Genomic DNA, 24,690 nt, shown 5'->3' with positions numbered 1-24,690 from the left:
CTCCTTTAATTAAGGAGAATCAACCAACGGTAATGACAGGAACTAATTAAGGCAACAGGTTCAATCAGACTAAGTAAAGAAGTAAGAATCAAAGATCCTATTAAGGAAAAGAGTTCAAATCAAACCAAAAATAAAGAGCTTCGGAGTACAATAGTCAAGGGTTTAATTAAGGAAGGAATCATGCAAAGAGTCAGCAAGTATCGCAGACAATTTCAAATAAGGCAAGAAAGGAATAGTCAGGAAACAGATTGATAAATCAAGAATTCAAGTCAACATTGATTTAAGGGTGAAAATATAGGTTTACCATGAATAGGCAAAAAATTAATATAGACGCATAGAATCGGTAAAAAGTCGTCGAACCAAGAACCTTGCACATTAGGATAAAAATCACAAGACATATAATTAGGCTAAAGAAAAATCACAGGAACCAAAGCATAGGACAAAGTCGGTACATAAGTAACTAGGAAACCAAAGAAAAATGTTGAAAAAATTAGGGTTTTTAGCATTAACGAGTTAGGGTTAGAGAAAACCTTACGAAATCGGTTAAAACACATAAGAAATAGAAGATTAAACACTCAAAATTATCAAATGTTTTTGAAAAAGAAATTTTCGGGAAACCCTAGTTTAGAAAAAATGGAAAACCATTCGAAAATGAGAAGGTTCTTGTAAAACTCATATGAAATATGCTCGATCCATCTCAGATCTTGTACAGATCTGAGAAATTTTAAGGGTAAAACTTAGGGTTTCGAGAAGAACAGCACAGAGGTGAAGAAGCAGGCTTAGAAATCCATAGACATAGGAAGATCTTACTCAAATCGAATAGGAACAGCCTGAAACAGGCGAGCAAAGACCAAAGGCGTAAACACACTAACCCTGGTCCCTTGAGGACCCTAGAGATAATGATACTAGCATAGGAGAGGCCGTTAGAGGCCTGGGGGTGGTGAGAAACCACCATGAATGACCATAGATGAGTGCCGGCAAAGATGGATTAGGGTTTAGACTTGAGAGCATTTGAGAGAAGAGGGGATTAGGTGACGGCGGGGAAGGGTGTTAGAATGATTAGGGTTTGGGGGGTATAGGTTGGTTTATTTTAGGAAGGGGGAATCTGCACCGTTGATCAAAATGATCAACGGCCAGGATTTGGCAAGAAGTGGGTCGGGTAGATGTTGGGTTTGGGCTGGGTATATTTTGGGTTAAAATTGGGCTAGTTAATAGGCTAGGTTTCAAATGAAAAGGGACTATTTGTTAAATACGTAATTAATTGCTAAAATAATTTTATTAGTGGTTAATAAATTACAAAAAATGATTTTCATGCATGGTAATGTTTTAAAGTAATTACTTAATATTTAAAAATATAAAAGTCTATTTTCCGGTAAAAATAATCTAATAATGCAGGCATAAACTATAATTGCAAAGTAATTGCAATTGCATCCTAAAAGTACAAATGTGGCTATTTGTGCAATAATTGAAACTTAATACAAATGCAAATGATAAAAATAAGCCACAGAAATAGTTATAAAACTATTTTGTGATGCAATCAGTTATTGTTTTATAAATAAAATGCTGGGATAAGTTAATGAAAATATTTTTAAAATGCAGAAATTGTATGAAAAATACTAATTGGTGCCAAAGCATAGTTTGAATATATTATGGGAAAATTTGGGTATCAACAGCTGCCCCTCTTTACCCGGGAAGGATGAAAGAGTTTCCGGGTAAAGACATGATGGCCAATTTTGACCAGATGGGATATTTTGAAAGATAGAGGCCGGACTCCAGTCTTTGAGCGGCCTACATATCCCTGGTTTCACAGGAATCAGGCCATGTGTAGTTCTGGATCCATCGGCGGAATATACCAATGAGGTCTTTACAAGAACGGACACGAGATTTCGAAATAGGTGCGAGAGTGGTTATGGTGAATGGTCAAGTTTGAGATAGTTGAAAGAACAGGAGCGAGGTTGCTCCTGCTGGGATAGCGGTTGCTTACCGGTCACCTGTAGATAAACAGACGCTACAAACATGTATTTGTGCAAAAATTTAAACATGATGCAGATTCACTTTGGACCATGAAAGTTGTCATCGGACGGTTAAGGATGACGTCCTCAGACCATGATGTCCTGGGCCATGAATTGTTTAGTGCGGGATTCGTAGGCCATGAAATGATGTTCTCAGGCCATGAAGATGGTTCCTCCGAACCATGATGCCTTTGAATAATGATATGCAAATTTGAGAGATCCTCAGGCCATGGCATGGTGTCTTCCGGCTATGAGGATTATGCCTTTAGGCTGTGACGCCTTTGGACAGATTGGCGATATTTCAGCCCATGAGATGCAATAGTATTATGTTACTAAGACAAGGCTTAGTCTTGTGAAATGAAGGGCAAAGCTTAGCCCAATCGAAAAAAAAATAGATAGTACTAGAATAGATTGATATTTTTGCAAGGAGGGATAATGCTTAGTACCCATGCGAACGTTGAGGCAAGGATTAGCCTCATGCAGATATGGAGGCAGGGACTAGCCTCATGCAGATATGGAGTCAGGGATTAGCCACAGCAAGCACGGAGGCAGGGATTAGCCTCATGCAAATATGGAGCCAGGGATTAGCCTCATGTAAATATGGAGCCAGGGATTAGCCTCATGCAGATAGGGAGGCAAGGATTAGCCTCATGTAAGCACGGAGGCAGAGATTAGCCTCATGCAGATATGGAGGCAAGGATTAGCCTCATGCAGATAGGGAGGCAAGGATTAGCCTCATGTAGATAGGGAGGCAAGGATTAGCCTCATGCGGATAGGGAGGAAAGGATTAGCCTCATGCAAGCACGGAGGCAGGGATTAGCCTCATGCAGATGTGGAGGCAAGGATTAGCCTCATGCAGATAGGGAGGCAAGGATTAGCCTCATGCAAGCACGGAGGCAGGGATTAGCCTCATGCAGATATGGAGGCAAGGATTAGCCTCATGCAGATGGGGAGGCGAGGATTAGCCTCATGCAAATATGGAGGCAAGGACTAGCCTCATGCAGTTATAGGGAGGCAAGGATTAGCCTCATGCAAATATGGAGGCAGGGATTAGCCTCATGCTAATATGGAGGCAAGTATTAGCCTCATGCAAGATAGGGAGGTAAGGATTAGCCTCATGCAAGTATGCGGGACGAGGCTTAGTCCCATGCAAAGAGCGATATCGAATAAGAGTAGTATATGTCTTAGTTGGAGATATATTCGGTGTCTGATGGTCCGATTGATAGTGATCTTGTTACATGTATATTTTTACGGATGCTATCGCCACGTCAGATGTGCCTGCGTTCAAAGAAAAATCGTACGTTTTGTGAGGGGAAGTTGGTTCGGGCTTCTGTCCGCTGGCGTTGCTTTGCTCCGTTCTGGAGGCCTTTTTCGAGTTTCCGTGGGCAAAACCTAACTGTTATGGAAGTAGAGTTTTTGAAAATATGCAATTGTTGATAAAAGAGTCATATTAGAAACATATTGATATATCAAGTGATTTTTAGATGACTTAGTGACTGTAACATGTTTCAGAGACATTGCACCTTTCTCATGTTAGAATTTTGAGGGTCCTCCTCAAAATTCTACCCCGATTTGGTAGATGATCCTTCGGCCGTTTGCAGGTAACGACCCTTGTTGAACCTTCTTCGGAATTTTGAGAATCCTTCTCAAAATTCTGCCCTAGTTTCTTAACCAATTTCTGACTGTCTGACATATGTTGGCGTTGGCTGGACTTGCTCCAGAATTTTGAGGGTCCTCCTCAAAATTCTGCCCCAGTTTCTGATTTTTTGGGAAAAAACGAAAATTTTATTATGATATGACCGAACCATAAGGCTGCCTACGTATCCCCTCTTAAATGGGAATCGGGTCAAGTGTAGTTCAATTACATCATATGAGGAAATGTAAATAGTCTAAGCATAACATCTTTTGACTCCATCTGAATTGATTGGTTTTGGCCAAATTTCTCCGTCCATTTCTGCAAGTATGAGTGCTCCTCCTGTCAGCACCCTGTGAACCATGTACGGACCTTGCCAGTTGGGAGAGAATTTCCCTTTCGCTTCATCTTGATGTGGGAAGATCTTCTTCAGCACAAGCTATCCTGGAGCAAATTGCCTTGGTTTGACCCTTTTGTTGAAAGCTCTGGACATTCTATTCTGATAAAGCTGACTGTGACATACTGCGTTTATCCTTTTTCCATCTATAAGGGCCAATTGTTCGTAGTGACTCCTAATCCATTCTGCATCGCTGAGTTCAGCTTCCTGTATGATTCTTAAATTAGGAATCTCTACCTCGGCTGGGATGACAGCTTCGGTACCGTAAACCAGCATGTAGGGAGTTGCCCTGGTTGATGTGCGAACTGTAGTGCGGTATCACAACAAAGCGAAGGGTAGCTTCTCATGCCATTGTTTGTGTTTTTCTACCATCTTCCTTAGTATCTTCTTGATGTTTTTGTTAGCGGGTTCTACGGCTCCATTCATCTGAGGTCTATAGGCGTGGAATTCTTATGCTTGATTTTTAAAGTTTCACACATGGATTTCATCAGATCACTGTTGAGATTGGCGACATTATCAGTAACAATGGACTCGGGAACTCCGAATCGGCAAATAATACGATCTCTGACAAAGTCTGCAACGACTTTCTTGGTTATAGCTTTGTAAGATGCAGCCTCTACCCATTTTGTGAAGTAATCAATGGCTACCAGAATAAACCTCTGTCCATTTGAGTCAGTGGGCTCAATCGGACCCATGACATCCATTCCCCAGGCGGCGCATGGCCTAGGTGAGCTTGTTGCATTGAGCTCGTTTGGCGGCGCTTTTATCGTATCGGCATGCACTTGACATTAGTAGCATTTGCGGGCATACTGGACGCAATCTGTCTCCATGGTCATCCAGAAATAACCGGCCCTAAGTATTTTCTTGGCCAAGACAAAACCATTCATATGCGGGCCGCATGTCCCAGCATGTATCTCCTCGAGTAGCTTAGAATCCTCTTTTGCGTCGACAAATCTTAGCAATCCCAAATCGGGAGTTCTTCTGTACAAGTTTCCTCCACTATGGAAAAAATGATTGGACAATCTCCGAAGTGTGCATTTCTGAGTGTGGTTTGCATGCTCCGGATATTCTCCTTTCTCCAAATAATCCTTGATGTCATGGAACCAAGGCTTTCCATCTGTCTCTTCCTCGACATGAGCACAGTAAGCCGGTTGATTATGGACTCTTACTGGGATAGGATCAATGAAATTCTTGTCCGGATGCTGCATCATAGATGACAAGGTGGCCGATGCAATGCCAAACTCATTCTTAATTCTGGGCACATGTCAAAACTCTATCTTTGTGAACCTCTTTTTCAATTCCTGCACATAGTGCAGATCTGGCAATATCTTGGAATTCTTGGTGGCACATTCTCCTTGTACCTGGTGCACAAGCAGATCTGAATCACCGATTACCAGCAGCTCCTGAATATTCATATCGATTGCCATGTTGAGTCCTAGTATGCAGGCTTCATATTCCGCCATGTTGTTGGTGCAGGGAAATCTGAGTTTGGCAGATACCGGATAATGTTGACCCATTTTTGTTACCAAAACTGCTCCAATGCCTACTCCTTTGAAATTTGCAGCTCCGTCAAAGAACATCCTCCAACCGTCGTATGTTTCGGTAATGTCCTCTCCTACGAACGATACTTCTTCATCAGGAAAATACGTCTTCAAGGGCTTGTATTCTCCTCCCACCGGATTTTCAGCAAGATGATCTGCCAATGCTTGTCCTTTGACTGCTTTTTGAGTTACATAGACGATATCGAACTCGCTCAACAGTATGTGCCACTTGGCTAACTTTCCAGTCGGCATGGGTTTCTGAAATGTATACTTCAAAGGGTCCATCCTGGATATGAGGTATGTGGTATAGGCACAGAAGTAATGCCTCAACTTCTGGGTCGTCCTAGTCAAAGCACAACAAGTGCGTTCCAGCAGAGAGTATCGTGCTTCGTAAGGTGTGAACTTCTTACTCAAGTAATATATGGCTTGCTCCTTTCTCCCTATCTCATCATGTTGTCTCAGAACACATCCGAAGGCTCCATCCAATACATATAGATAGAGAAGCAAAGGTCGTCCTGGTTCTGGCGGGACCAGAACTGGTGGTGTGGACATGTACTCCTTGATCTTGTCAAAAGCTTGCTGACAATCCTCGGTCCAGCTTGTCTCAGCATCTTTCCTCAGCATCTTGAAGATGGGTTCATATATGACTATGGACTGTGCTATGAAGCGACTGACATAGTTGAGACGTCCTAGGAAGCTCATCACGTCCTTTTTGCTCCTAGGTGGCAGTAACTCCTGAATAGCCTTGACTTTAGATGGATCTAGCTCAATCCCTCGACGGCTGACGATGAATCCTAATGATTTCCTTGTGGGATCCCCGAATGCACACTTTGCGGGGTTCAGCATTAGGTTGTACCTCCTTAACCTGTCAAAGAACATTCTCAAGTCTGCTAAGTGATCTGCGGCCCTCTTGGATTTGATAATGACGTCGTCCACATACACCTCTATTTTTTTTGTGTATCATATCATGGAAGATGGTTGTCATGGCTCTCATATAGGTAGCCCCAGCATTCTTTAGACCAAATGGAATCATCTTGTAGCAGTATACCCTCCATGGTGTGATAAAAGCGGTTTTCTCTGCGTCTTCTTCATCCATCCAAATCTGATGATAACCCGCAAAGCAATCTACAAAGGATTGGAGTTCATGCGTGGCGCAATTGTCTATCAGGATGTGTATATTCGGTAGTGGGAAGTCGTCTTTGGGACTTGCTCTGTTTAAATCTCGATAGTCAACACATACTCTGACTTTCCCATCTTTCTTCAGAACTGGCACAATGTTGGGTAACCAGGTTGGGTACTCAACCACCCTAAGAACTTTGGCTTTGATCTGCTTGGTAACCTCCTCCTTGATTTTCAGGCTCATATCTGGTTTTAATTTTCTGAGTTTCTGCCTCACTGGTGGACACATTGGATCGGTAGGTAACTTGTGAGCCACTATGGATATGCTCAAACCGGTCATGTCATCATATGACCATGCGAAAATGTCCTCATACTCCCTTAAGAAACGATGTATTTTTCCTTCTCTGTTGGTGACAGGTGAATGCTGATGCGAGTCTCCTTGACGGTCTCAGCATCCCCCAAGTTTACTGCTTCGGTTGCGTCCAGATTGGCTTAGGCTTATTCTCAAATTTTCAACCTCCCTGACAACTTCCTCGGGTATCTCGTCTTCTTCATCCGAATCACTATCCTCATATTGTGTTGCCTCATTACATGTCACAGTCACCGATTTATCAGGAAAAGTAATAATAATGCTGTAGAAAGAAAAGTGTAGAAAATAATAATGAATAATAAAGAGCAATGCATTTGATTAAACTGAAAAAAACATCCAGACAAGTACGACTTCATGAATCGAGCATTTATTTCGAAACAAATAAGTCTTTTAAAACAAAGTTACTGAAAATCTTAAATGCCTAGAATGGCTATAGAAATAAAATCTGCTAAGCTACCCAAGGACTCGGGGGCCCGGGATGGTGCGGCGGACCAGTTCTTGAGAACTGCTCCCTTCTCCATAGTCTAAATAGTGAGGCCTTCTTCCTCCTCCTCCTCAACTATTGCACTGCATTGTATCGTTTATCCTGATTTTTCCTTTGCTTTTAGGATCACTTGTAAGAGGAGGATATGGAGGACCTTTAGGTATGCTGATGATGCCAGTATGTGCGAACCAACCTTTGGGGAATGGGAATAATCAAAAGAAAGAAAGAAAAACAAAAGGTAGCCAAGTCAGTAATAATTCTGAAAAGAGTTCTTGCAGTATTTAAACATATATTGCGAAAAGATGAAATTCGCGTCCTAATTTGGGAGCCTTGTTGTGCCCGAGGTAGGCCTAGCGACAAGTTGATTTGGAGAACTTAGATGCCAATAAATGCCTCATTTCATTAATATAAAAATAGACGAATCCCAAAACGACACTAAGATAATAAAGGTAAGTCACTATTGGCACTTGGCCTTATTAAATTTAGGATAGCAAATAAATCTAGTCTACTTGGTCCCAGAATGACCCTTCCCAGATTCAATCTTCTTGACTCCATCATACAGGTTCCCCAGCTCACGCAGACCCAGCAGTAGGTATGCTCTGGCCAAATGTCCTCCTTCACTTCCTTCAGCGTTCTGGCAATTGCCCAAGTGCTTTCTTACGTGTTTCTTGTCACTTGAGGAAAGGTCCTCCCACCAATCGAGTAGCAATGGTGGAATGTTGCTGACCATGCCGAATCTGAGGACCTCGTGCCTCATTTTCTGCAAAACAAAAAGGTTAGGCCCTTCTCCCACACCAAACTCGACTATTTGTACATTCATGATTAGCATATTGGCATTTAGTTCTCCAAATTAATGCACAGAACGTGGTTGTGTTCGTTGGGATTATGGAAACCCCGGTGGACTTTTGGATAAGGCTGGTCTTAAAGGATTATTATATGGACAACATATTAATCCGTTTGACCATGATGCATGCACAATTACGATCAGAGTAAGGTTACTATAGGGGTCTAGACTGGTACCCTCAAGCGGACAACTTGAGGGGGAAAGGCACGGAACCGTCGACTGCACCGCTGATCAACTAGTTTTACCGCCAATAAGCCTTTCCGAATTTAAGGGAATAAATTGAAAGAGCGCAACCACTCATCAAGCGTTGCTATAGGATTTAATACGCACGAGTAGAATCTGATGTGGAGCATGATTTATGCAACAATAAATAGCATGTTGTCAAGTATTTGCACGTAAGAAAATAATAAATGCAGTATTTAAATAATTGAAAGACAGTTACATAAAGGAAACAAAGAGACAAGTCAGTTTCAGGAATAAAAGAATCATAAATGCTTTAAAAATAGACAGTTGGATTCAAATAAGGGGAAAGGGTACGGGATAAGTCATGCTTGGACTAATTCGCAAAAGTAGGTTCGTTATGGTAAGAGCCTAAAATTCCCCAGCAGAGTCACCATGCTGTCGCGCCCCCTTTTTTTCTCCTCGCGGAGAAAGTCCGGGATTCGACACTCATGGGGAGTCGACTCGTTTCCTTTTAGGAATTGGGTGTTTGAAGAGTTGCCACCTAACGGATTATGGTGCGTTAGGGCACCTAAAGTAATTAAATCATGTAACTAGTTGCATTACCAGAGATTAGGGTAAGGGCTCGAAATAACCTTGAGGGGAAGGTGTTAGGCACCCCTCGCGGTCCACAACGGTGGGTCCCGGCCGAACTTATATGAATCAGTCATTTTGAACAAGTAAACAGTTTCAACACATATTTGCAAATAAAAACATGTTTCATATTCTAAATACGGGTACGATTCAGGTAATGGGGGCAAGAGAGAGATTTAAACAATTTGCACATGTATATGTATAGAGAAGGAAGTTTATAAAATTTAAACACATATGGAATTGGGAAAGGGGAGTCCTAGGTTGATTAGCCTACAGGATCATACCCACACAATGCGCGGTAATCACTCCTCAATGAGGGACTACACGTGACATTAGCGCGTAGTCATCATATCCTTACTACCCAATTCCCTCCCCTTGGTCATAGCCTAAAACGTTCTAGCAACCTTGAAAGATATCCTATGCGTGTATTACCCGTCCCTTCCTTGTGGCCCTGGAGGTATTTAGGACCTCTAATTTAGGTAGTTCTAGACCATCCTAAGGTACTTAAAGGAGAAAAATCTAGGCGTCACCCAAAAACAATTAGGACTGCATTCAAGAGGAAACAATTAAAGGCTCACATTTTACCTCCACAAACAGAACAAGTAAGTGCATGTCTCAAACAACAGTTTTTAGATATTTAGGAGGAACTCTAGAGCAGGATATCTAGGTGAGCAAAGAATATGCAATATTGAGTTAAGATCAAAGTGTAAAAGAACTGAATCCATTTACCTACTGATTTTTTTAAACCTGTTGAATATGAGTAGTCTCAAATAACAAGGCGTAGTTTTAGAGTTTGCAGAATTTTAGTCTCCCTACAGGCTTTCCTAGGCGTATAATAGTGATGTCCTATGAGCATGGTATCTAATCATTGATTAGGAATGCAGTAAAATAGTAAACAATTTTAAACGGGCAATTTGGATCCTATTGGCATGCTCTCTAGTAATCTTAGTTAATGGAGCGTTGAAAACTTATTAAGAAACGAATAGATTGGTTAATTAAACTGATTCAGACCTACAAATGTGAGTTAAACTGATTTTAGATCAAATGAAAGCTGATTTAGATCCTATAGGCATGATTTCTAATTAAACATAAGGTGAAACAAGCAGAATTTATTTGACCAAAGCGAAATCCCTATAGGCATGATATCTAATTATATGAAATGGAGCAAGTAGAATTCATTTCAACCAAGAAATCATATAGGCAGATTGTCTAACACAGCACATGTAAATCAAAATAAACCCTATAGGCATGTTATCTACCCAACTTTACCCACAATATACAACTACCCTCCCTTTTCACTAGTAACCCCGATGTTTGTTTACAATTAATTATTACAGACCAAGAATTGAATGAGTTACATAAATATAAATATACATTAAACTATAGCGAGCCTAAAGTATGCCCAAAGTAGTTTCCAAGCCTTCAGTAGTCTCAAGTGCCCAAAATTCCATAGCCAATTTCATGTCTAGGTGTGTCAGAGTTCCCTAAGGACCTCAAGGATCCCGGGCAGTGCTCACACCCAGACCTTTCTCAAGTAAGAACTGATTTATGTGCAGGGTGGAAGTGTCAAACCTGATATGCCAGAGTTCAGGGAGACCTCAAGGGTCTCTAGGCAGTACACATACCAGAGGGGCAGGACTTAATGAACTAAGAGTAAGTGGGAGTGCATAATTTCAACAGTGTAGAGAAGGGTCTTAGGAGTGAGAAGACTTTTTGAAAACCAGTACTAGTTTGAGTAAAACAGTAGTTGGAAAAGCATGAAAAAAGAACATCTTGAAATCAGAATACCAGTCCCAGAACAGCTTCAAAAAATACTTTGGCAAACAGACTTCACACATGAAGAAAGGGGTAGGGACACATAGAATGCACCTTAATGATAGCAAACAAATACAAAGATTCCTCAAGAAGTTGTGGAATTGACAAGTTAGTTACAAAGATTACAGCAAAGATATGTTGAGAACACATAGGTCTTAGACATGACCAATACACACAACTAGAGTACCTATGAAAGGGCTAGATGTCTTAATAGGATCTCATTAGTGAAATAGAGTAGGTAAGACTTAGATGAACAAACTAGATAAGCACTTCATGAAGGAATCAAAGTTTTAGAAATACTAATCACATATAGAACAGGCAGAATTTAGACATGCTGGGTGAGACAGTAAACAAACAATGCAGCTTGGACACACAAGTGAACAAATAGGATTCATGCAATTATCTGAAGCAGGATTGGGCATGCTAAACACTATACTAGTTATAGCTTTTAACAGAACAAACTTAAACATGCTGAGTAATACAGTAATTAGGCAGTGTAATCTAAGCATGTTGGTTACACGTGAGCATATGACAGTAGAATAGTAAATAGAACTGGAAATCACAACTAATGAACTGCAGCAACAAAGTAAACACATAGTTTTGGAATGTGAATTGAATCAGGACATACCAGTCAAGGAGAGAATACAGAGTATAGAGCAGAGATGGTGCAAATAGCCAGCCTTGGCTTACAGCCGGCTAGATTAATGAGATTGCAAGTAACAGAAGAGAATAGAGAGCTTTTGTGAGTGTGAAAAGTGTGAAGGAACTAGTGTTGGTGTCTAGAGGTTAAAATAAAGAGAGTTTATATAGTAGCTCAAGAGTAGAGCAAATAAGGTAAAGCAATCAACAATCAGTAATTAAGGAATTTCAGAATCAATTACAAGAAGATTCAGCATAGTTTTCTCCTTTAATTAAGGAGAATCAACCAACGGTAATGACAGGAACTAATTAAGGCAACAGGTTCAATCAGACTGAGTAAAGAAGTAATAATCATAAATCTTATTAAGGAAAAGAGTTCAAATCAAACCAAAAATAAAGAGCTTCGGAGTACAATAGTCAAGGGTTTAATTAAGGAAGGAATCATGCAAAGAGTCAGCAAGTATCGCAGACAATTTCAAATAAGGCAAGAAAGGAATAGTCAGGAAACAGATTGATAAATCAAGAATTCAAATCAACACTGATTTAAGGGTGAAAATATAGGCTTACCATGAATAGGCAAAAAATGAATATAGACACATAGAATCGGTAAAAAGTCGAACCAAGAACCTTAATAGAGGTAGATTAGGATAAAAATCACAAGACATCTAATTAGGCTAAAGAAAAATCACAGGAACCAAAGCATAGGATAAAGTCGGTACATAAGTAACTCAGAAACCAAACAAAAATGTTGAAAAAATTAGGGTTTTTAGCATAAACGAGTTAGGGTTAGAGCAAACCTTACGAAATCGGTTAAAACACATAAGAAATAGAAGATTAAACACTCAAAATTATAAAATATTTTTGAAAAAGAAATTTTCGGGAAACCCTAGTTTAGAAAAAATGGAAAACCATTCGAAAATCAGAAGGTTCTTGTAAAACTCATATGAAATAGGCTCGATCCATCTCAGATCTTGTACAGATCTGAGAAGTTCAAAGGGTACATCTTAGGGTTTCGAGAAGAACAACACAGAGGTTAAGAAGCAGGCTTAGAAATCCATTGACATAGGAAGATCTTACTCAAATCGAACCGGAACAGCCTGAAACAGGCGAGCAAAGACCAAAGGCGTAAGCATACTAACCCTGGTCCCTTGAGGACCCTAGAGATAATGATACCAGCATAGGAGAGGCCGTTAGAGGCCTAGGGGTGGTGAGAAACCACCATGAATGGCCATAGATGAGTGCCGGTGAGGATGGATTAGGGTTTAGACTTGAGAGAATTTAAGAGAAGAGGGGATTAGGTGACAGCGTGGAAGGGTGTTAGAATGATTAGGGTTTGGGGGGTATAGGTTGGTTTATTTTAGGAAGGGGGAATCTGGACTGTTGATCAAAAAGATCAACGGCCAGGATTTTTACAAGAAGTGGGTCGAGTAGATGTTGGGTTTGGGCTGGGTATATTTTGGGTTAAATTGGGCTAAGTTAATAGGCTAGGTTTCAAATGAAAAAGGGGCTATTTGTTAATTACGTAATTAATTGCTAAAATAGTTTTAAAAATGGTTAATAAATTACAAAAAAATGATTTTCATGCACGAAAATGTTTTAAAGTAATTACTTAATATTTAAAAATATAAAAGTCTATTTTCCGATAAAAATAATCTAATAATGCAGGCATAGGCTATAATTGCAAAGTAATTGCAATTGCATCCTAAAAGTACAAATGTGGCTATTTGTGCAATAATTGAAACTTAATACAAATGCAAATGATAAAATTAAGCCACAAAAATTATTATAAAACTATTTTGTAATGCAATCAGTGATTTTATAAATAAAATGCTGGGATAAGTTAATTAAAATATTATAAAAATGAAGAAATTGTATGAAAAATACTAATTGGTGCCAAAGCATAGTTTGAAAATATTATGGGAAAAATTGGGTATCAACAGCTGGCGTTCGAGATAAGCTAACTGCTCTTTTAGAGTGTCCTTGTCAGAAGCAAGATCATCCATACCTCGGCTCAACCTCAGGGCATCGATTGCTTTTATCTTAAGCTCATCCCGAAGCTGCACCTCCACTTCGGCTTTCTAACTGAACTGCAAAATTTAACGATGTCAGCCACTAAAACAAAACAAGTGCGTGACAAACTCTCAGGAACTATCTTACCTTCTCAACAAACTCGGCTCGATCTTGGCATACCTGCATCATCTCAGCTCGAAGATTATGAATCTCCAACGCTTTCTTTGCATATAAGGCTTTTACGGCGTCCCACTCCTCTGAAGTTTTCTTAAGCTCGGCCTCGCGCTGAGCAAGATCATCTCGGGACTTGGAAAATACCCTCTTTTGGAGCACCATAGCCTTCATGAAAAAGAAGGAAAGTCAGATCCGGAACAGTTAAAACAAAGGCGCAATAAACAAAAGACTCGCTTATTCAAAAGAGTCTATGTACCTCATTAAAAATTAAAGAAGCATCGGGGTCGGGGCCGTCGTCAAGCCCTTCGAGACATTCTCGAAAGATGTCGTGCCCTTCTTGGATATCGTGCCCTCTTGGTTTACTCCCACTCTAGAGGGTATCTTGTTAACAGCCTCCTGGATCAGCCCCTCGGAGAACTCAGGGCCAAGGGGAGAATCGTCCACGTTGATCACTCCGAGCAATTCGCTCGGAGCATTTTCTTTCATCTGAAGGGGCTCGGGGTTAGGATGTTCGGCCTCACCCTCATAATGATCTCCTAAACAAGGCGCCTTCTTTCTGGATGATGGTCCGGGGACCCTGTTTGAACTCCCTTCGGAGATTTCTTCAGCCCTGGAGTGGGCCATCAGCTGCCGCTGGTTCAGTAGGCTTCGGAGTATCAGTATTCATTCTTTTACGGTTCACCAACAGGCATTCGTCATCTTCTTCTTCCTCCTGTTCCCGAAGGCGTTGGGCCATTTCCGGGGATAAGGCCGCCATATCGGCCTTAGGTTTTCGAGCCACGCTTTTCTTTGGCTTCGGGGGATTTTCAAATGTCTCCCTTCTTCTTTTTCTTTCTTTGGGAGGTTTCGGAGCCTCCACTTCACCAGATGGGGCCGGCCTCAATGCAACATCGTCCCCAAGACCTGCGTAAAATCAAGATTAGTGTCCCATAACCGAAACACTGAAAAACAAATAAAGAACTCACCATGGTTTTTCACCTCCCATCGACCCTTGGCCAAATCTCGCCAGCAACGCTCCGAGTAAGGAGAGGCAGAGGCCAGCTTTTGGACCTAGCCCTCGAGGTCCGGGACCCCACCGGGAAACCAAGCAACAGCTACACCATCACAAAGAATTTAAGTCAAAGGGAAATACAAAGTCGGGAAAAGAAAAGGAAGCAGGGTATACTCATGATTCATGTTCCACTCCTCGAGGAACTCCATCCAATCGGAGGTTTGGACTCGGACAAACTGGCTCATCCACCCACGGTCTTTGTCATCATCGATACGAGCAAACAGAGATTTTAAGGATCGGCGTTGCAACTTTATCAAGCCCCCCGAAAAGTCAAGGACTGTACAATCTGAGCAAATGATCGAGGGTGAAGGACATCCCCTCGATTTGGTTCGAAAAGAACCTGAGTAAGTAAATAATTCGCCAGAAGGAAGGGTAGATCTGGCCGAGCGTCACTCGGAACAGTTGGCAAAAGTCGAGGATAACCGGGTCCATGGGACCCTGGGTCGGAATTGCAAGGCCCAATGTAAACGGCTAAGTATATACACTCAAGTACCCCGCTATATACGTGGTTATATCTTCCTCAGAGGAAGGAATCACTATCTTTTTATTATTGTTCCATTCGCAATCCTCTTTTACTTGATCAAGCTCGGTCTTGGTTAACAAACAAATATATTGAGACATAGGCTCGCATCGGTCTGACGTGGAAACAGGTTTTCTGATTTTGAAATCGGATGTTATCTCACATAGCGGGGGGATGCATTCCTCGATACGAGGTGGCACTACCATTTTGCTCTTGGTCGATCGAGAAGATGAAGGACCTTTTTCCTTTTGAGGAATAGATTTAGAAGTTTTAGCCATCTCTAAGCGAAAGATCCGAAAAGATGGAAAATGTTCTTAGAAAAGAGAAAGGAGAGATCAAGGAGATTAGAAAAGACTAAATGAGACTTTGGAAGCACTAAGGGAATAAAGTTTGTAAAGTTAGGGGCTTTGCCTATTTATAAAGATCGTTTAAACGCTCTGAGGAAGCCAAAAGGCCGACCGTCAGCCGCCTACAATTAATGATTTTGGGAATCGTACAAAAAGCAACCCTTCAGTCACTTTAACCGCTTCTGTCATGATGTTGACATCAGGACCTAGGCATCGGGAATCAGTTTGTCAGAAATCATTAAGCACAATCTACAAGTTGAGTTCGAGTAGACACTCACTCGACTACTAAGCCCAAGGGCTACCCGAGTTCGAGCAAGTTCTCACTCGGGGACTATTTATAAAGCCTCAGGGCTATCTTTATTTCGAGTTCGAGCAAACACTCACTCGACTATTAAGCCCAAGGGCTACCCGAGTTCAAGCAAATTCTCACTCGGGGACTATCTATAAAGCCTTAGGGCTATCTTTATTTCAAGTTCAAGCAAATTTTCATTCAATTACTAAGCCCAAGGGTTACCCGAGTTCGAGCAAATTCTCACTCAGGGACTATCTGTAAAGCGTAAGGGCTATCTCTATTTCGAAGATCGAGCAAACGCTAACCCGATTACTAAGCCCAAAGGTTACCCGAGTTCGAGAAAATTCTGACTCGAGGACTATCAATGAAGCCTAAAAAGGCTAGCTTTATGCCAAAAATCGAGACCCTGCTCTCACTCAACTCGGACTCAGAAGTCCCGGTGACCTAAGTTCGCATCAAATCAATCCAAGCTTAGTCCGAGGGTTAACGAAGAACTTTAAGAAGTATTATATTAGTCAAATAAAAACCTAAGGGTTTATTATGTTCCGGGCCCATCTTTCGGACAAATCGTTATAATTATACACTTGGATTTTTAATAGACGAAGGCAGAATGGAATTCAACGCGAATCGAAGACAGAATGGAGAAATTCTCATATTAACAAAAGATGTTTACAAAGCCCACGAGGAGCCCTTACACAGAAACAAAGAAGCAAAAACAACAGCCAAAGGCCTAATCCACTTTCGGGGGTATATCCCTAAGAACGACATCTTCGACAACCTTTTCCTCGGGGATTCCATTTCGATCTTTGGAGTGGCGCCTTCGGAAACCTCCTCCGAAACAGCAATAGATGAAGAAAAGGTTATAGCCTATCAAAGAGCAAAAGCTTTTAACAAGCGAAGAAAATTGTGGCCTGGTGAAAAACTTGGCGAGTATGGGTCTCGTCAGCACTACTATTATGAAGTCACTTCTTGAGACATTGTACCGGTGTGGGATGCAAAAGTTAGCAAGTAATGTCACCTCACTCCATGGAAAGTAAAAGGAATAAAGCGGCACACCAGGTTGAAGTTAAGAGAGATGAGCAGCGATGTAAAGTCCACATATCTTCTGATATGGGAAGAATTTGGTGCCCTTCTCTCGTTGTTTCGAGCCAACAACAACAACAACAACTCAGTATAATCCCACTTAGTGGGGAAAAGCTTTGAAAAAGAGCCATGGCATAACTGACAAAGTTGCTACCATATGACCTTGTGATCACAGGTTTGAACCATAAAAATAGGAGATTAGAAGAGGATATAGAGAAGGGCAAGGGCTAAAAGTTGTTGAAGAAAGAATGAGTGTAGTTTTTGTTCAAGTAATCCCTTATTTATGGAGAAATGACGACGAAACTAACGGCGCATTCAATGTTTTTTGGGGAAACGGACCGGCGGTGCATTAAATGCTTCTGGGGGAATGAACCGACGGGACGTTTTGATCACTTCAAACGCCTACATCACGAGCATGATGTCATCGCAAGAGGCTCGAGAAAATCGAGGTCAAAGTCTTTTCATATCATTCTATTCTAAGAAATGTGGGGACTATCTCTATACGGTCAAAATCGAGGAGTATGATTTTGAAGGCTTAAATCGGGCTATAGGCCCGAGTCCGAGAGACTCAAAGTGGGTGTCGTATTCGGCTAAGGAACACCTACCTCGAGGAACTTGATCGTGTCTGGCATGCACTGCATCGATGGAAGCATTGTCTCGAAGTCAATCAAGAAAGAGCAGGAACTTCTCAAGGACACGTGGACCTGGGCATTAATTATAGGATAAGGGTTGTACGAAATGGTACAGATCCGTACTAGGCCGTTATACACATGTACCAATAGAATTCTTTACCTTTATGAGTAAGGTACTATAGTGGTGTTTTCTCCTCCTATATAAAGGGGGGCCCAATCACTTTGTAAGGGCATTAGATCATTCACTGCAATAGAACATTCTTATTCTTCTCTTGTTTAACGTGCTCAACAATTACTTTTCAGCTTTGTTGCCTTTACTTTATTGTTCATACTTTATTACTCTTAGCTGATCTCGAGGTCCCTGGATAATCGAACTCGAGGCCCCCTACGGTTCCAACAACATCAATTTGGTTCTTTATTACTTAACCTCTATATTACTCATATAATCACTAGTATTGGAATATATTATGTATCTTTAAAATCATAAATTATTTTTAATTGTTATTTACGTTTTTCAAGGTAAACATATATGGATGCAGTTATAAATAGGTCTGACTGTACATCTCATTAGATCACCTGATCAAGTCATTAAGGGTGTTCGTGGTGCAGTTTAACTCGAGTTGCTCGAAAGAAAAACATACCAACTATGTCAATTTTTGAATATTTATGCCAAACCATTACCAATTTCAGTTTTCTTATTTTGTTGATTTGACTTGATTTTTGTAGTTACTTTCGTTTTTTGTAGATATAATTGAGAACTAACAACACAAAAAACAAGAAAAAGATATCATAATTTGGAATTACTCATTATTTTCGTCATCGTTCCACAAAATATTCATATTGTGAAACATACAATATTTTAGATATACTAAGTTGGCATTAATCCCCCTTTTTGGGTCATCTGATGGGTCTCTATAAAGTAGTAGGAAAAGTTTGTTGAGAAATGTAGAGGAATGAAAGTGCTACACTCTTTATTTACATCAGAAATAAATTTAAAAAAATGTACTAATGTTAGACGTGATGATCTGCCATGGACATAGTCAATATAGAGGACATGCATTAAGAAGTAACTTGAACCAAAACAAAAAAAAAAAAAAAAAAAAAAAAAAAAAAAAAGGTTTAGTTTTCACTATTTAGAAGGGGTTCTTATCAATTGAGGTCTCCAACCGACATAGCAGCAACAAAAAATATGAAAAAAGAAATTTAAAAAAAATATTTATAATAAATATACATATAATTTAACTCTATAATATGGTGTATTAGCCGGCTTGATCCGGTGTATTTTGACTTTCTTTTAGTTTAAAACTAAACTCAAATCAATTTTTAAAAATTTAATACCAAACAAAATCATATTTGATCGGTTCGTGGTTCATTAAAAGTGATTCGACTTGTCAGTTTGATTTGGTGTTGCAGTTTATTTGAACACCCTTACGCTTTGTGATTCTCCCTTTCATTTACTTCTTTTTTGTTTCTAGTTCCTTTACTATTTGTTTCTCTCTTTTTAATTCTTTTTTCTTTTTTATATTTCCCCAGCCAATTCTATGAATAAATATTACCTTGAAAATATTCCTCCTAATAGATGCGACTAGACTATATATGAGAAATTCCAGATTTCGCATAATAGTTTCGAAGTAGGAAGACGGGTGAATAAAAATATATGCCATTTTCGGTACTTTTTTTGAATTTGAATAGTTGAGAAATGAAGAAGATAAATGGATCTTAACAAAAAGCAAGCGATTCTTGTGCTGAGCTTAGTACATATTCTAGTTTAATTAATAGTCTGATTAGTGTTTTTACGGGAAAAAAACACAATTAGCCGCCCAAATACTTTTGGTTACACCCGTCTAGCCATAAATTTTGATTCACTATAAATAGTCGTAAATATTTCTAACTATCGTTAGCAAATCCAAATTAAAAAAAATCTTAACCAATCAAATTTCAAAATCAAAACTCTTGCCAATGCCACAAAGCTATTATCTCTAATAGTTACTGATTTAACCTTAAATTCAATCTTTACCCAAAATTCTCCGGCATGCTTCTTTCTTTCTCTATCATTTAAGAATTCTTCGGAAACTACCTCCACTCCAAAAGGCTTTCGCACAAAATAAGTGTTTCTAGCTTTTTCTTCGTTCTACCATTGAAGCCAGAGCCCAAAAGATTTTGGTTCTTCAAATATCACTTTGCCATTGGTGAAATGGGTAAAATGACATATTCTTAGCATACGAGGGTCAAAGTGTACATAATAAAATTAGGGGTGTGCAAGTTAGAAAAAAAAAGAGTTAATTTGTTATGTTAGTTAATTGACAGCTCTACATGTGCTGCCAACTAAGTAGTGGAGAAGCTGTATATACAACCTTGTATGTAACGAGAGAAAACAGAATTTTCAGAATACAATTTGATTTCCTCTTCTTCCTTCTCAATTCTCTCTCACAATTGAACAGTATCAGAGCGGGCTTTAATGGGACTCTAGCTCCGATCCAGTTCCGGCGAGATTCAACTTTACGGCAGGAACACAGAAGTGCAATACAGAGCAAAGGAATACTAAAATTCTGAGCTTAATTTTTCGAAGAGGCCATGGCAGAAAATGAAGTTAGCTCACTCGATCACAATCATCTGTTGTTTTTGCAAGCTTCAGATGCTCCTGGATTAGTCTTAATTTCACTCAAGCTCACAAGCCTAGAAAATTACGCACTGTGGAGCAGGGCGATGAAATTGGCACTCCGCGAAAAAAGCAAGCTTGGATTTGTGGATGGATCGTGTGTAAAAGGTATGTAAAAAGGTGCATTAGCATAGCAATGGAAAAAATGTAATGCAATTATCCTATCGTGGATTGGTAGCACTGTTTCAAATGAGTTGATGCCTAGTATTGTCTATGCATCAAATGCAAAGAAGGTATGAGCTGGCTTCCAGGAAAGGTTTGATAGGTCAAATTTAACAAGGATATATCATCTTTGGACTGCTATTGCGACCTTGAGACAAGGAACAGACTCGGTCACTAGCTATTATTCGAAGATGAAGGACCTATGGGATGAACTGGATGTCATAGCACCTTTGGCTTCATGTGATTGTGAGGAGTCTAGGCCTTCAGCGGAACTTCTAAAAAACATTCATTTATTGCAGTTTCTCATGGGATTGAACGAGAGCTATGGTAACATTCGAAGTAATGTCTTGGCAAAAAGGCCTGTAATTACAGTGAAAGATCCTCTTACAATGCTGGCTGGTAAAGGTTATGAGTTTAAGCCTAAAAGGATAGGATTAATCTGTGATCACTGTGGTTATAAATGACATCTAAAGGAATACTGCTACAAGATAGTGGGATATCCACCAGATTTCAAAAGCAAAAAGAAAGGGCAAAACTCAGGAGGCAAAACTTACGTGAACAGTGCAACTAGTAAAGAGAAGCAGGTGCCAATGCTCCCCACACAAGGAAATTTCTTCACTGAGGAGCAATACAAACAGCTGGTAAATTTGTTGCAGAAGACTACCACAGATGAGTGTTCCACTAATACTGCAGGTATCTTTACTTTAATGTCAAATGCAGGTGTTAGTGATCAAGTTTGGATAGTGGATTCAGGTGCTACTCAGCATGTGACACATTATAAGAATGCCTTAAATAACCTTAGAAAGGCAGATCATAGAGCAGATGGAGTACAGTTGCCTACAGGCAGTAGAGTAGAAATTACACATACAGGAGATGTAGTAGTTTTAGGGAATAAAACTAGTGAGGGAGTAATGTATGTGCCAAACTTCAAATTCAACCTACTGTCAGTGTCTAAGCTCACTAGGCAATTGTGTTGCTCAGTTGGATTTTATCCTGATTTTTGTATATTTCAGCGTCTCTACAATGGCAAGGTGATGAGGATTGGTAGAGAAAATATTGGGTTGTACCTAATAAGAGAAAATTTGCCAACGGCAGCAATTAGTTTCTTGAAGGAACATGGACAAACAACACTATGGCATCTGAGGCTTGGTCATGCATCAACCAAGGCAATGCAGGATATTTTAGAACTGAAGAATAAGATACAGACAGGAAGAGAAAACAACTGTGAAGTATCTCCCTTAGCAAGACAATGTTGATTACAATTTCCAACTAGTAGCACTAGATCAAGTAGTTGTTTTCAACTCGTACACATGGATGTTTGGGGACCTCATAAGGTACCTACATATGACAGAAAGCTTTATTTTGTCACAATAGTAGATGATTACAGCAGGTTTACTTGGGTGTGCCTAATACAGTCTAAATGTGAAGTAGTTACTGTGATTAAAAACTTTCTTGCAATGATAAAGACTCAATTTGAAGCTACTGTGAAGATTGTTAGGTCAGATAATGGTACAGAGTTTTTCAACTCTCAATGCAATACTTTATTTTCTTCTCTGGGAATTATACACCAAAGTAGTTGTCCATACACCCCACAACAAAATGGGGTGGTTGAACGAAAGCATAGGCATATACTGGAGGTTGCAAGAGCCTTGAAATTTCAAAGCTCAATTCCTAAGAGATTTTGGGGTGACTGTGTAAAACCAGCAGTGTATTTGATAAATAAGCTGCCTACTAGTGTCTTGCAAGGAAAATCTCCTTATGAGTTATTGTTTAGAAAGCCAGCTAAAATAGATCACCTAAGGGTGTTTGGTTGCTTATGTTATGCAAGTAACTTACCTAAGGGTGATAAGTTTACAGTTAGAGCTAAGAAGGCTGTTCTCATTGGATACTCGATAAAAACAAAAGGGTAATAGGTTGTATGATTTAGAGAATAGAAGCATTTTTGTTAGCAGAGATGTGGTCTTTAAGGAGCAGAGTTTTCCTTTTGAAAAAGATGCTGATCAGACTCTACAGAGGACTTATTTGCTTCACCTCCAGTTGTGGAAGAAACTAGACATCAACCACAAGCTCCTATAATTACAACTTCACCTCAGAGCATACAAGTGCCAGTTAATGCAAATGGCACCACAGAGGTGGAGACTCCTGATATGAACTTGGTCACAGACCATGCAGAATGTAGTGATAATCATAAATCTTCAGATGATCTAGATCCAGCCACAGTTCATGCAGAGTCTGATGTGCAGCATGAGATCCCAGCAGATACTTCAGCAAATGAGAATCCCTTTCCTATCATCTTGGAACCAGAAGTTGAGACAAGCATAGAAGAGGCAAGATCGGAAGATGTACACTCACAGCTACCATCTATAGAGGGACAGATTAAGAAATCTAATCAACAAGGAAAGGGAAGGCCTCCTGTATGGCTTAACGACTACATCACTAAGGCCAAGGCACATACAAATACTATATACTCTATCTTTGATGTTCTCTCCTATGATCATCTATCTCCTGCCTACCAGTCATTCCTCAATGTTTTTTCAGTTTTAACTGAACCTCAATCTTTCAAGGAAGCTGCTCATGATCCAAGGTGGATAGAAACCATGGATCAAGAAATTAGAGCACTTGAAGAAAACCATACCTGAGAAGTGGTTGATTTACCAGAAGGAAAGAAACCTATTGGTTCTAAATGGGTGTTTAAGATCAAGTATAAGTCATCTGGTGAGATTGACAAGTTTAAGGCACGACTGGTAGCTAAAGGATACACACAACAAGAAGGGCTAGACTATCATGAGACTTTTTCACCAGTTGCCAAAATGGTAACTGTGAGAACTGTCTTAAGCATAGCAGCCTCAAAGGGATGGATCCTCTATCAGATGGATGTCAATAATGCATTCCTCCAAGTGGATCTTTATGAAGAAGTTTACATGGTTTTGCCACAAGGTTTCAAACGACAGGGGGGGAGAACAAAGTCTGCAGATTGTTGAAGTCACTCTATGGGCTGAAACAGGCTTCAAGACAATGGAATATTAAACTCACAGATGCCTTAGTGGGAGCAGGGTATCAACAGAGTGCATATGATCATTCTTTATTCACCAAACAGACATCACATGACATTGTGATTATATTGGTGTATGTAGATGATCTCTTGATTACAGGCAGTAATATTTCCTTAGTAGAAGAGGCCAAAAACACATTGCATAACAGCTTTAAGGTAAAGGATTTGGGTGAGCTCAGAAAGTTTTTGGGGATTGAGGTGATGAGATCAGATCAAGGAATATTGTTGAACCAACGAAAATATGCACTGGAGTTAATCTCTTCGATAGGCTTGGCTACTGCTAAACCCGCATCTACTCCATTGAGTTAAATCAGAAATTGACCACTACAGAGTATGACAAACATGTTGGGCACAATGGTGATGAAGAGTTGCAAGATGTGGGGAGCTACCAAAAACTAGTAGGGCAGTTACTCTATCTAACCATTACCCGACCTGATATTTGTTTTGCTGTGCAACTTCTTAGCCAATTCATGAATCATCCCAAACAATCACACTTAACTGCAGCACTTCGAGTGGTTAGTTACATTAACGGGTCACCTGGTCTTGGCATTTTCCTCAAGAAGGGTCCTATCACCCACCTTTCTGCCTTTTGTGATTCAGATTGGGTAGCTTGCCCAAACACACGAAGGTCGATCAGTGGATATGCTGTTAAGCTTGGGGATTCCTTGTTGTCATGGAAGTCAAAGAAGTAGCAGACAGTGAGTCGTAGCTCAGCTGAAGCTCAATATAGAAGCCTTGTTGCAGTAACAACTGAAGTTACTTGGCTTGTTGGATTGCTACAAGAGTTGCGTATTGAGATACATCATCCTGTTGATGTCTATTGTGATAGTAAAGTTGCACTTCAAATAACAGAAAATCCTATTTTTCATGAACGAAAAAAGCACATCGAGATAGATTGTAACTTTGTTCGAGAAAAAATTAAGACTGGCCTGCTTGCTCCTCATCACATTTCGACCAAACTTCAGCTGGCTGATCTCATGATGAAGGGACTTGGTGTTGCTCAACATTCCTTCCTTCTTTCCAAGCTTGGCGTGTTCAATG

The 24,690-nt window shown here is 40.1% G+C and overlaps 1 protein-coding gene across 1 annotated transcript; it reads left to right on the top strand.

Moving 5' to 3' along the window:
* Positions 1 to 21,907: 21,907 nt before the first annotated feature.
* Positions 21,908 to 23,236, top strand: LOC109209691. The gene is made up of 2 exons (XM_019373007.1): positions 21,908 to 22,106; positions 22,602 to 23,236. Exons 1-2 carry the CDS (start codon positions 21,908 to 21,910, stop codon positions 23,234 to 23,236), a joined length of 834 nt encoding a protein of 277 aa, XP_019228552.1.
* The last annotated feature ends 1,454 nt before the right edge of the window (positions 23,237 to 24,690 follow it).

The sequence above is a fragment of the Nicotiana attenuata genome, unplaced genomic scaffold, assembly GCF_001879085.1.
Source record: "Nicotiana attenuata strain UT unplaced genomic scaffold, NIATTr2, whole genome shotgun sequence".
NCBI lineage: Eukaryota > Viridiplantae > Streptophyta > Magnoliopsida > Solanales > Solanaceae > Nicotiana > Nicotiana attenuata.
Note: the sequence above shows the minus strand (reverse complement) of the source record. Positions and strands in the feature narration are given on the sequence as shown.